This window comes from Lepisma saccharinum, chromosome 7 (assembly GCF_977018435.1).
Source record: "Lepisma saccharinum chromosome 7, izLepSacc3.1, whole genome shotgun sequence".
NCBI classification, from domain to species: Eukaryota; Metazoa; Arthropoda; class Insecta; order Zygentoma; family Lepismatidae; genus Lepisma; species Lepisma saccharinum.
In genome coordinates, this window is record NC_139235.1 from 67,389,176 (window position 1) to 67,401,676 (window position 12,501).

General features: G+C 35.4%; 1 protein-coding gene across 1 annotated transcript in view; it reads left to right on the forward strand.

The window, feature by feature from the left end:
* The window catches only part of LOC145989891 (ras-related protein Rac1), an 88,116-nt gene that overhangs the window by 66,501 nt on the left and 9,114 nt on the right, over positions 1–12,501 (forward strand). The window contains exons 4-5 of the mRNA XM_083125370.1: positions 4,417–4,479; positions 7,006–7,140. Of these exons, the coding sequence (XP_082981496.1) occupies positions 4,417–4,479; positions 7,006–7,140 (198 nt within the window). The remainder of the gene's footprint in view (positions 1–4,416; positions 4,480–7,005; positions 7,141–12,501) is intronic.

Sequence of the window (12,501 nt, forward strand, 5' to 3'; positions counted from 1 at the left end):
ATAACCTACAGTAGATCTGTTAATCTGTATATTAATTGTGATGACTGTATTAATAAAATATGTCACCAAAGTTTCCAGGTTCAAATCCTGGCATGGGTAAAGGCATTCTTTGTGAATGTCCCTGAATCAGTTTGATCATATCACAACTCATCCTCACTGTCATGATTAGCCAAAAGTGACACAAAATAATACAAATAAAAATGTATTCATAAAATATTACTTTTGCCACAATTTTACTCAACACATTAAACACAAAGAGCATAAAATTTATAATATTCATGGTGTGTTTCACGGAATGTGGCTAAAATGTGACATATGCAAGAAACAATAATGGAATTGTGTAAAATACTAAATTTAAATTATTTCATGTATTTGTATTATTATTTTCCTGTAGTTTACGGTTATTACAAGCATAAGAAAACAGTTTTTCGTTGTGACGTTTCAGGAGAACACACCCTCCCTTCATCAGACATTTATTTTCATTTTGACTAAAGATGCAGTTATAACAATGGTTAGCAGTTTTTTAAACAAAAAGAATACGTTATATAATAGATGTTGTCAATGTTACATTGTTGTAATATAGCAACTTAACTGTGAAAAGAAGCAGTCTGTTTTATTTTTATTTCAGATAAAAAAAATTTGATTACATTATTTTTTTAGTTAAAATTATGAATCCTAAATACAAGTATCATCAGGTAATTCAAAGTCATCATTGTTTTCACAAAGTCTCTTGATGTTTTCTGTTACATTGGTATTATTGTCAAATATGTTTATTATGTCTTTTTATTCACTTATATGCAATTCTGGACAGTGATTAATGCAGTGTTATTGCAATTGTTCAAATTAAGGTCTGTGCATATGACTGACAGAACATTTGCATTTGTTTCAGACAATTTCATGGTATTTGTTAAAGACAAGAGCAAATGAACAAAGAAAGTTGATGTCATTGTTTTCAGCACCTGAAAATATATTTAAAAAATGGCTACTTTTGTTCATGTAAAAATTCGTTGTTGAGCAGTGTAATTTGGCAAGAGGGGTCAAGTGCCCATGAGCCCATGCGTGGCTATGCCAGTGCTTTCTAGTTTTCTTGCTTTAGTTTCTATGGACAGGAATCTCGTAGCTTCTTGGAAATAGAGGAAGTAGACACCTTCTCAACAGAAAAAACATTGCCAGATCATATTACGAGAGGGGGGACATACCATTACAATACAAGTTAATGAAAAATCAGATAAAATGTTGGAGGTGAAGTGTTTTTAATATAAGCTACTGATAACCAGTTGTTTTTTTTTTGCCTGTCCACTTTGATTAATTGATTAATGTTCTCAAATGCTTCACACGCAGAAAGTCAGTTGTAATGATGAATTGAGATGACGAATCTGACCCTTCCATGGTGGGTTGGTAGTCCTTTCGGCAAGTTCTTTGCTGTATGGGCTGCCAACTTCATTCTGTGTAGGGAACACTGAAGATAATGCATTCTGACCAACTGACTTCTTCTATTAACAATTATGGTAAGACAGGGACATGAGACTCTAACTTAGTCACGGTTGGAATCCACTTGTGTTTATAAGCTTGGTGTCCACCAATAAAACCCTGAAATCCAGATCAAACCAATCAAGGACCGAGTCTAAGCTCCGCCGGTTTGTACAAACATCATCCTTTGCCGTTTCCTGGTCTTCCTCCTCTCCTCTCTTTCCACGGTGTTCCAATCTTGTCCTCTTCTCCTAACACTTGCTGCTATCTGCTCTTTCCACCGACATCTTGGTCTCCTACTTGACTTTATTGCCACTCCTTTTGCATTGTAAGCTCTTACTGGCAGTCTTTCTGCATCCATCCTCTTCATGTGTCCAAACCATCTCATCTGTCCTGAAGCTTCACCCCCCCCCCTCCCCCACTGTCTGTCTGATCTCTTCATTCCTTATTATATCACCCCCGTAGTCTTCCCCAATATACTTCTTAAAAAATTCATCTCCACTGCCTGCATCTTTCTTTTATCTCTCTCTCTCTCTTATAGTCCAATCTCTGCTCCATACGTAATTATTGGCATTCTTTCTTTCCAACCGAGGACCCCAGGAAGAGGAAAAATTTGTTGCCTCCCTGTCTCCTTCTACACATTATCTCCCTATATCGCTTTCCTTTCTCAGTTTTTACTTTTCTTTCTTCTCTTTCTTCCATCGGAAAGAAAGAGAGAGAGAGAGAGAGAGAGAGAGAATTATTTCTTTCCTTCCTTGCTTTTCCATCCCTGTTTCATATTAATCTTTGAATGCTTTGATATAGTCCACCACCCATTTGTCCTCTTCTGTTTACCTCCTCATCTATTCTTCCACTTCTCTCAATTATGCTTCCTCCATGTCCATCTTTATTCTTGGTTCATTTGTGGCTCTGTTTCTTGTTGTTATTATTACCTCACTCTTTTCTGCACTGAATTTCATTCCTTCTCTTTTGATTTAAGTCACCAGCGAACAACAGGGCCTTCATCTCTTCCTCTCCTATCTTCTTCCCCACCTCTTCGTTAATTGCATCCATTGTAATTATGAAGAGCAGTGGGGAAAGAGCACTTCCCTGTTTTAGTCCATTACTTATACTGAGCCACTCTGTTCTTCCCACAGCTCTGGTTGGCCTTGTATGTGCTCTGCACTCTACACACTATCTCTTCCTCGACTGCTTTTTCTCTTAGAGCCTTCCAAATGTTTGTTTTGTCCTTTTCTATATCTATGAATGTCATAATCAAATCATTTCCATACTCATAGTGCCTTTCCTGTAATTGCCTTATGGTGAATATCAGATTTACTGTTGATCTGCCTCTTCTAAATCCATACTGTTGCTCTCTCATGTTCAGCTCAGTTACTTCCCTTATTCTTTTCTCTAATATTTTCTCATACACCTTTGCTGAGTGGCACATTTGTGTTATTCCTCTCTAGTTTTTACATTCCTTTCTGTCCCCTTCTTGAATGTGGGAACTATTAGTCCCTTTGTTCAATCTCGTGGCACTTCTCTCTCTTGCCACACTGTTTTCAACACTCTGTACAGCCACTGCACACCAATCACTCCTGCTCCTAGTATCATTTCCACACCAGGTGCTCTACCTCTCTTCATTCTCTTCAGTGCTTCCTCCGCTTCTTTACATTGAGATTATTTTTATCTTTCCTGTTTTCTTTTTCCTTCACTTCTTCATGTTAATTTCATATTTAATCTTATAATCAACATTCCCTGATGATGGGAGTAATGTATGTGCTCTAAACGTTGGACAATAACCCCAAATTAACCCGATTGGTAACTCAGGAACACGTGTTCAAATATTTGAATACATTTTATTTGATTGTGGAGAAGAAATACACTTCACAAAGTGGTTTTGTTTGTTTTATATTTGATTTTTTTTCCAAATTTCTCTCTCTCTCATTCTCTCTCTCTCTCTCATTCTCTCTCTCTGTCTCTCTCATTCTCTCTCTCTCTCTCTCTCTCATTCTCTCTCTCTGTCTCTCTCATTCTCTCTCTCTCTCTCTCTCTCTCTCTCTCTCTCTCTCTCTCTCTCTCTCTCTCTCTCTCTCTCTCTCTCTCTCTCTCTCTCTCTCTCTCTCTCTCTCTCCCCCTCCCTCCCTCTCCCTCCCCAATAAAAAATGTTATTTTGTAAGCACAACCAAATAAATTTCTCCTTTCTGTTTACTTAAGTACTTCCAAGTAAATCAGTTTTGAGCAAATGGTGAAGAACAATTCTGATCCTGAAAGTTGCTCTTGTAAGACCACAGAATGTTGAGTTATATTTTTCCATCTCCATAACCACGACATTTCTGTCTCATTTCTCGATGGATCCCACAAATGAAAGCTTGAAATGAGTGTTGTGTAGTAGTCGAAAGCAGGACTCCACCGATCTAACCTCATGCCACAACCAACCAGATTTTGACATTTTAGTCCAGACCTCCTTTCCTTGTTTTACCCATCTTTGTTTTTAAATTTTTAAACATGTTTAATTCCTGAGCTCTTGAGGAAGGCTCTGGAAATGGGTTCAAAACATTGGACTGAAGCTGTAGTATCCACTTGCAGTACAAAACGTTTTACATTTTATAAATGACAAACATAGGCCATTAGCCATTGACAATTTAGAATAAAAATTAATGCAGTTGTATTATAAGTAGTCTTTCCGACGTACAGATACAAAGAAATTTTGAAGATATAATAACTCTAAAATCTTTTGCAATTTGTGTAATTTTGTTAATTTCTCATTAATTAATTAGTCGTTGTGCATTCTCATAATGATTTTTGGACTTGCTCTTTCTTTTTCTTGTATATTTGCATGCAAGTGTTTAATGCATATAAATTCTCGGTGTAAATATCACACAATTATGTACGGATTCTTACCACTACACATGTTCAAGTACTTGATAATATCTTTAATATACTGTTTTTCTCTTTTCTTTTTAGGATGTCTTCCTTATATGTTTTTCATTAGTAAATCCAGCTTCATTTGAAAATGTGAGAGCCAAGGTAAGCACAATAAATTATTTTTGTCTGCAAAACACAAAATTGCTGTACATAATTACTAGGGCCCAGAGAATTATGTAATTACAGTACATGCTTTTTCTGTCAACATATTTCGATCAAATCAGCCAATAGTTCTGATGCCTTAGAAACTGAATACACAAGTTTAAATATGCACCATTACTTCATACGAAGCAGGAAGATTATTCAATGAACACAAAGTCCTGTTACTTACTGTTACTGTATTGGAAAAGCCACAGAAATGTGTAAAATATGATGTTCAATATTGTATTTCTGTTAGTTGTCTGTCTTGACCAATTTGGTTCAAAAAATTAGGAAGGAAATGCTTTTGATGTTACATATTTCTTCCTTTTTGAATGTTACACTACATATTTTTAAAAAATATATATGTGCATATTTTACTGGTTTTAGTACATAAATATGTGGGTCTAGTAATTACTACAATACAGTTAAATTTAATAAGATATATAAAACGTGTTTCTTATATTTTGTTGTGTCTTGGGGCAACAAAGATTCAAGGTAGCTATTCTATTGAATTCTTCTATTTGAAGACACTTGATATGACAGCATATTTAGTTAAATATCAGGGTTGCTATGCATCTGGAAAACAGGGAATTTGTCTTGTCAGGGGAAAATGATGGAATTCTGCAGATCGTCTGAAATTTACATGCATTTTGGAGTCTGCAAGAGAAAAAGTTGCAAAATGAACAAGCTGTTCACTTCCACTTCTGGATTCGGTTCTTATGATTCTCAGTCATGTGGAAAATTATGGTTCCTTCGAATTTCTGTAATAAATTTTCACTTTTCTAATACTTGATATTAGAAAGAATATCAAAGTAAAACTTGTAGTCCAAATATCTGATCGATAACTAAAGTACATTGACAATATGATTATAATTATCGGAAAGGTGGTGAAGATGAGGTTATCATCTATTATTTTATAGATCTTAGTCTTGTTGGCATTTCCTATAGAATTCCTGTATGCAACAAAAATTTCTTCAGATGCTGTGTACTTATAAATGTATGTAAAAAGCAGCATTTTCTACAACTCTATAAATCCGCCAGAAAATCTCTTTGAATTTTCACGTGTTCTTGTGTGTGTAGAATAAAATTTGCTAAAAAAAAGTTGTGAAAGTGAATGTTCATAATTATTAACAGATTATATATTTAATTGAAAAACACAAGGTTCAAAAGAAAAATCATGATGATAAACGCATCTGGAGAAATTTCATTTTTGGTCTGGAAAACCTGGAAATTTCATAATCCAAAAATTGTAGCAACACTGAATATGTGGTCTAGTATTCTGAATAGTGTCAATGGATATTACATTAATATTGATAAAAATAATAATTTATCTAATTGTAACTGACCTCTGTGGCTAGCACAACTAAAATGCCAGGAGCCCTTGGTTCAAATCCCAGCCTGGGCATGGGTGTTCTTTGCAAGTGTTTCTTCATCAATTTCATCACATCATCACTTATCCTTACTGTCACGATTAGCCAAAAGTGGCAGAAATGTGATGCTAAAGAACAAAAATCAAAATAATTTAATTGTATGTTCTCGTATGTGGCTATAACTTTATTTTTAAAATCCTGCTTGATAATGGTAGACAATTTGAAACATTGGAATTCTGGGCAACACCTGGCATGCATTCACACACATATTTCTCTCTCAAAACATATGTAATTATAATTAAAGGATCATCAAAAATGGTTTATTAGTTCATATTAATTAACACATGGCGAGTGTCCCATGCACATGCATAGTACGGGCAATATCACGTGAATGTTTGGAGTTACGATGAGCCCCCCCTGAGAAAACTCCTATGGGCACGCATGCACTTGACCAATGTGTTTACTTGAAATATCGAAAGAAAGTGAACACTTATTTATTTACTTGTAATGAGTTATTTACTTTTCACACCACCGGTGTTTCATACTAAGGGTTAGTGGTGGTGATTAGTGGGGGGGGCAACTTTGTCCCCATTCTATGCTATACCTTATGTACCAAAGAAAAGTAAATTGCTCTTGCTCCCCCTAGTTTTTGCACCTTGCCCCCCTAGTTTTGGAACCCAATCGCCACTAAACGGACTTTTTCCTTATATGAAATGCAAGGACTGTGTTGAATATCTCTAGCACGCGCAAGAATACACAGATTCTAATTGTTTCTTTTTTATCGTGTACGCAAAGAAATTGCCTTTATTTTGATGTATAACACATGTATAGTAAGACCAAAAAATAAATTGTTTCACATTGTTGAAAATCACATAAAATGCCCGGGTTTCTGAGTTATTGCTATTTTTAAAACCCTGGGATTAAATGTGTTAATATGCTTGTCTAGAGAGGTAGGAAAACTACTTGAAATAACTAAAACAATAGAAATTTTAAAGATTTCCACAATGTATCATTTTCTAAATTCCAATACTACAAATAAATATGGTGTTCGTGTATATAAATTCCACCCATATTTGTTGTGATGTCTGTTGTAACTTTGTCCTTTTTTTTTTCTTAGTGGTACCCAGAAGTGAGACATCATTGTCCTAGCACACCAATCATCCTTGTAGGGACCAAATTGGACCTCCGAGAAGATAAGGAAACAATTGAAAAGCTCAAGGAGAAGAAACTTGCACCTATCACATATCCACAGGTTAGTAAGTTTTGTTTGCATGCAGCAAAGTGGTTAGCACGATGCCAGTGATCTAAGATTTGAATCCTTGCCAAGGCATGAATGTGACATTGTGTTTGCCCTATCATCTGGTTCTGTTTCATTCTCATTGTTGTGATTGCCGGCCCCCGTGGCGGAGTGGTTAGCACATAGCACTACGATGCCAGGGGTCCCGGGTTCGAATCCCGGCCTGGGCATGAATGTTTGTGTCCGTTCATCAATTTCATCATGTCATCACTCATTCCCATCTTCGCAAATTAGCCAAAAGTGGCACAAAAGCAAAGTAAAATAAAACAAATCAGTCAAAATCAATCATTGTAGTGATTAACTCTTTCAACGTGTATGAACAGGAATGAAAATTATCACAGCCAACATACCATTTTGGACCCTTTTCTGTAAATTAATTACTATATGTTACTATGTACTGTGCAGACCTTAAATTTTGTGTATGAGCACAAAATACTACAGTTTATGGTATAACTAGGGGCATGCATATTTCGTTTTTGACGAAATAACGAAATTTGAAAAAACACATTGTAGTGTTAATTTTTCATGTTTTTCAAAAGTGTGAGATGCATTTTGTGACCATATTTTGTCACGAAATAATGCGAAATGAACTGCAAAAAGCGAAATTAACTCTTAAACACGAAATTCAGGGTTTATTCACAGATGCGACACCTTCTGAGGTCTGAATTATCCTGAGAGTTATGCAATTCCCGGAAAATTGATTAATTCTGCTGTTAATATTGGGGAAGCAAAATTGGACTCCTTTACACAGAAATAAACTTAATACTATGATAACTACATAAATGTGCTATTAGAAGTGAAATGTTAATTCTATGGAATAATGTAGTTTTTAAATCAAATTTAGGATTATATTCACAATTTTAAAACCAATATGTCTTTTTATATACCACTTTTCATCCATTTTTTCACCGCTATAACACCGATATTTTATTTTATTTACCGCTTTTGAACCCGAAATTTTACTTTTTTATTTACCAAAAATATGTGCCTCTAGATATAACTTATGAAAACTTGGTATTTCTCTTTGAGCGTAAGTGTTGCCATTCTCCAAAATTATTTTGTTTGTTCAGTTTATTTATTACTCTGTTACTATGTGCTCTGCACACCTAAAATGTGTACGAATGCAAACTGCTACACTTTACAATGTAACTTACAAAAACTGGAAGTAATTTTATTCCTTCATCAGGGTTGCCATCCCCAAAATGTTGAAAATATTTTTTTTTCTGTTCCTTTATTCTCTCATTATTATTCTGTTACTATGTACTGTACAGACCTTAAATTTTGTGTACAAATACAAACAACTACTCCAGAAAATGCTGAATATTATCCTGGAAGAGTATTTGTTGGGAACCTGGAGCACCTCTTCAGCCATTGTGCCAAATGAGAAAATGCACAACGGGATAAAGAACAGCATTTGTGCTGCCATCACGTGGACAAGTTATGAACTGAAGTATCAAATGTTTGCAGGAAAACAATGATGAATGACATAGAAACATGACCATGTTTCTATAATATATATCCAGTAAAAAAAAAATTGGATGTACTAAATAATTGTAACTTCAAAAAAAAATTTAGTCTTTGTAACTGAATTTTGGCATTTTTTAATGATAGTGTGCAAAATATTATCAGCTGCTACGCTTGTTTGGAGTTGACGTGATTAGTATTTTGTATATTATTCTACAGAAAATATTTGCTATTTTTGCCTATGAAAATTATAGTTTTAAAGCAACATAAATTTAGCATGTTTACTGTTTACATATTACATTTCCCTTTCGTGTGAGTTTCACCCCATCAGTACATTTTGTTTTCATGCTTTTCTTTTGAAAGTATTAAGAGTGTCTTAAGTGCCTTATAAACATCACTGGATGATTACAAGATTAATGTACTTTCACCAAAAATCATTCTGATATCTACAAATTGCTTATGTACATTATTCTATAAATTATTTATTTAAATTGATTTAAATCAATATGACTATGAGACAAACATTGGCAAAATGAACCAAATATAAAATGATGCAATGAATATTTGAGGGGTTCAGAGCACAAGTAATGTAACTCAAAGACAGTTTTGAGAAAAAGGCACATTTAACCCTTAAAGGGCAGGCCGTGACGTGGGTGTTACAGCAGGTATTTATTTCCCTTAAGGACAGCTTGTGACACCTGTGTCACAAGCAGCTTTTTCTCGTAGTATGTTACTTTTTAAACATACTGTAACTTGATTAATGATCGGAGATACATGTTTTGAGTTCAGACTGTAACTTGATTAATGATCGGAGATACATGTTTTGAGTTCTGCTGAGTCTAGAGGTATTTAATTAACAAGTTTAATTTCATTGTTACTATTTGCGCGGGGGGGGGGGGGGGGGGTGATTTTTTTTTTTTTTTTTTTTTTTTTGCGATTTTTTTCCATTGTTTCGAAAACATTGCTTCTTTCTCAATTTTGGTGTTTCAAAACACACTTTTGGCAATAGAAGTATGACCTTCCGACATTCCTGGTGCCAGAAGCACAGGTGGGGGTGGTAGGAGGGAAAGAGGGAAGCAGCAGGGAAAGAAAGTCAAAATACTCCAGCCACCACCAAAGGGTTGGAAAACAGCCGACTGCTCTTTGCTGTTTCACAAAACTGCGCAGTAGGATTTCAAAGGAAGTGATGATGAATGATTTGCCTTGTTTCTGTCAGTCATGTTATTTTTAGCCCCTTGCCTCACGTGTTTGCTTGGGTAAGTTGCCACAGAGGGTATGCCAGACTAACAAAGCGAGTTGGACGAAAGCATGCAGAATTTTAAATTTTCCGCTGAAAACACACTCAGCGTTAGTACATTAAATTATTTTTTTCCTCTGAAAGTATTAGCAATGAGAGAGTACATTTTTCCACATTCATGGCAAACATACCAGGCATTATGCGAGTATCTTTTGGAGATTCACATCCTGGCATAGCCTGCGTGGGGTCGGATGAATTTCAAATTTCGTGTAAAAAAAATAGTTATTCCCACTTTTTCTTCTTGACTGATTACGTAAAGTTTATCTTTTTCCATCAGGATTATAGCCCAATGTATACTGAACAAAATGAGGTGTCATTCGTACCTCTAACGTTCTTAGTCCTGGAAATAGAAAATTTCATTTAGAAGCATGCAGAATTTCAAATTCCCCAATGAAAACACGCTCGGCGTTAGTGCAAATACCTGGAAAATCATCCTCAGCATCTACGGGTTAAATAACTTATGTTTTGCTGTTTTGCTCTATGAACAAGTTTACCTACCTGTAGCACTGGAATGTCGATACTGCACATTTGTAAGATATACATGTAACTCCATTTCCACAAAAAGTGGAGTTATGCTCTGAACCCCTCATTTTATAGTGTGCGAAAATTATTTTTTGCATTTGAAAGTTTCGCACCGATATGTATATTTGAGTGGAGTGACCATATGAAATTTTGGCTTATATTGGTGTGTGAGAACCAGGCAGACGTAACTCCAGTAGATCAAATTTGCAGGAGAAAGGAAATAATGTGTTCTTAGGTATTCCGTATTTCACAGCAAAATCAACCCAGATTTTATGCCAATTTTTTTTTCCACAAAAATGTGGGGCAACAACCATTATATGAAGCTTTTTATTTTGTTATATATATAATATATATAAACAAACTATGCCTGTATTGTGAAATACTCGTGAATATAGGTTAAAATTAATTTCTTTGTGACAGTTTAGCAAACATTTTTCTAGTGTGAAAAAAGTTAACATATTAGTTGTTATTGATGTGCGACAATTACTATGCTGTGAGATACAGTCTAAAAAAAAATAAGTAAATTGGAGATCCATGACTCTGCCACTAAGGAGAAGAGATGAAGATACATCAATCTGACTCCAAGCAAGAGTTCTTCAGAGCAGATCCATTAAAAGAAAAGCGAAATCTGCATTTTTGGAGTAAAGTGTCTCTGGTTCTCACATGACGTTGTAAGCTATCCTTTTTTTTTAATGTGTATATTATAGTGTGATAAATTAGGTACATGAATGATGGACTTGTAGTTGGAAGATTGTTGATTGCAATTTCAGCCAAATGCTGGGATGGTACTTATACTAAAGGCTACATACACCTCTTTCCACTTCCATGTGCTCTTCCACCCTTGTTGCCTTCTGTTCGCCATTGCCCCTGTTATTTCATTCTTGTACCGTTCTTTTTTCCAATGGTGTTCACTTCTTTCCTTCATACGGATAAGTGATGTTAAATCTGTATGTATGAGTGGCATATCTGGTGTACTGCCAGTAAACAAACTTTTTTCATATATATAGAAATTGCCGTAAAGTTATAAGGTGTCCGGCTTTGGTTTTTAATTTTGATGCTTTTTTTTGCCATTTTCAATGAAATTTTATTTATTTTTTAAAATTGTATTTAACTTAATTTTTCTTTCAAAAACATTATTTATTACTACATTATGGTGTTGCCAGACACAATTACAAAACTGGAAAAAGGAGTGAAACTCTTATAGCATCCATGAAAGTGTTCGAGGAATCGGTGCAGCAGTTGGTTGAAGTGTCAGGAGAAAAGGGGTTAGCTGTTGCAGAAAAGTAGAAATGTGGAATTGTAAAAATTTAAAAAAATTTGTGATATTCTTAAAGGTGGAAATTCTTTTCTTGATATGAATTTGGTTACAATAGCCCGTTTCATGTATGATCCAATTATTTGGTCTAGGAATTAATTCGTGCGCCTGGACAAGAGATGGCATAACGAGCGTATCGTCCCACAGTTCCGTGTATCCACACATGCGTTGAAAACTCCTGTCAGCGTGCATCGTTCGTAGTATAGGGCAGTTGATTGACGCGTCAACAACAGCATTTTGTAGTCAACTGAACATGGCCCAGTTCGTGCCAGATAAAGTGTTTTTTGCGGGGTGTTCTGCTTCATTACTTTAACATGCAGAAAAGTGCTACCGAAAGTCATCGTATTTTGGTGGAAGTGTATGGTGACTATGCACAACTGAGCAAACGTGTCAGAAGTGGTGATTTCGGCCTGGAAGACCAAGAGCGACCTGGGCAGACAAAAAAATTTGAAGACGAAGAATTGAGAGCATTGCTCGATCAGGATTCGTGTCAAATGCAGGAAGAACTTGCAGAAGCATTAGGCGTTGATCAAACAACAGTTTCCAAACGCCTCAAAGCCATGGGAATGATTCAAAAGATGTCACATGTGACAGAGACGTTGAAAGACGAAAAACCATTTGCGAATTGCTGCTTCAAAGACAGAAAAGAAAGGGGTTTTTGCATCGCATTGTTACTGGCGATGAGAAGTGGATCCATTACGAGAACCCGAAACGAAAA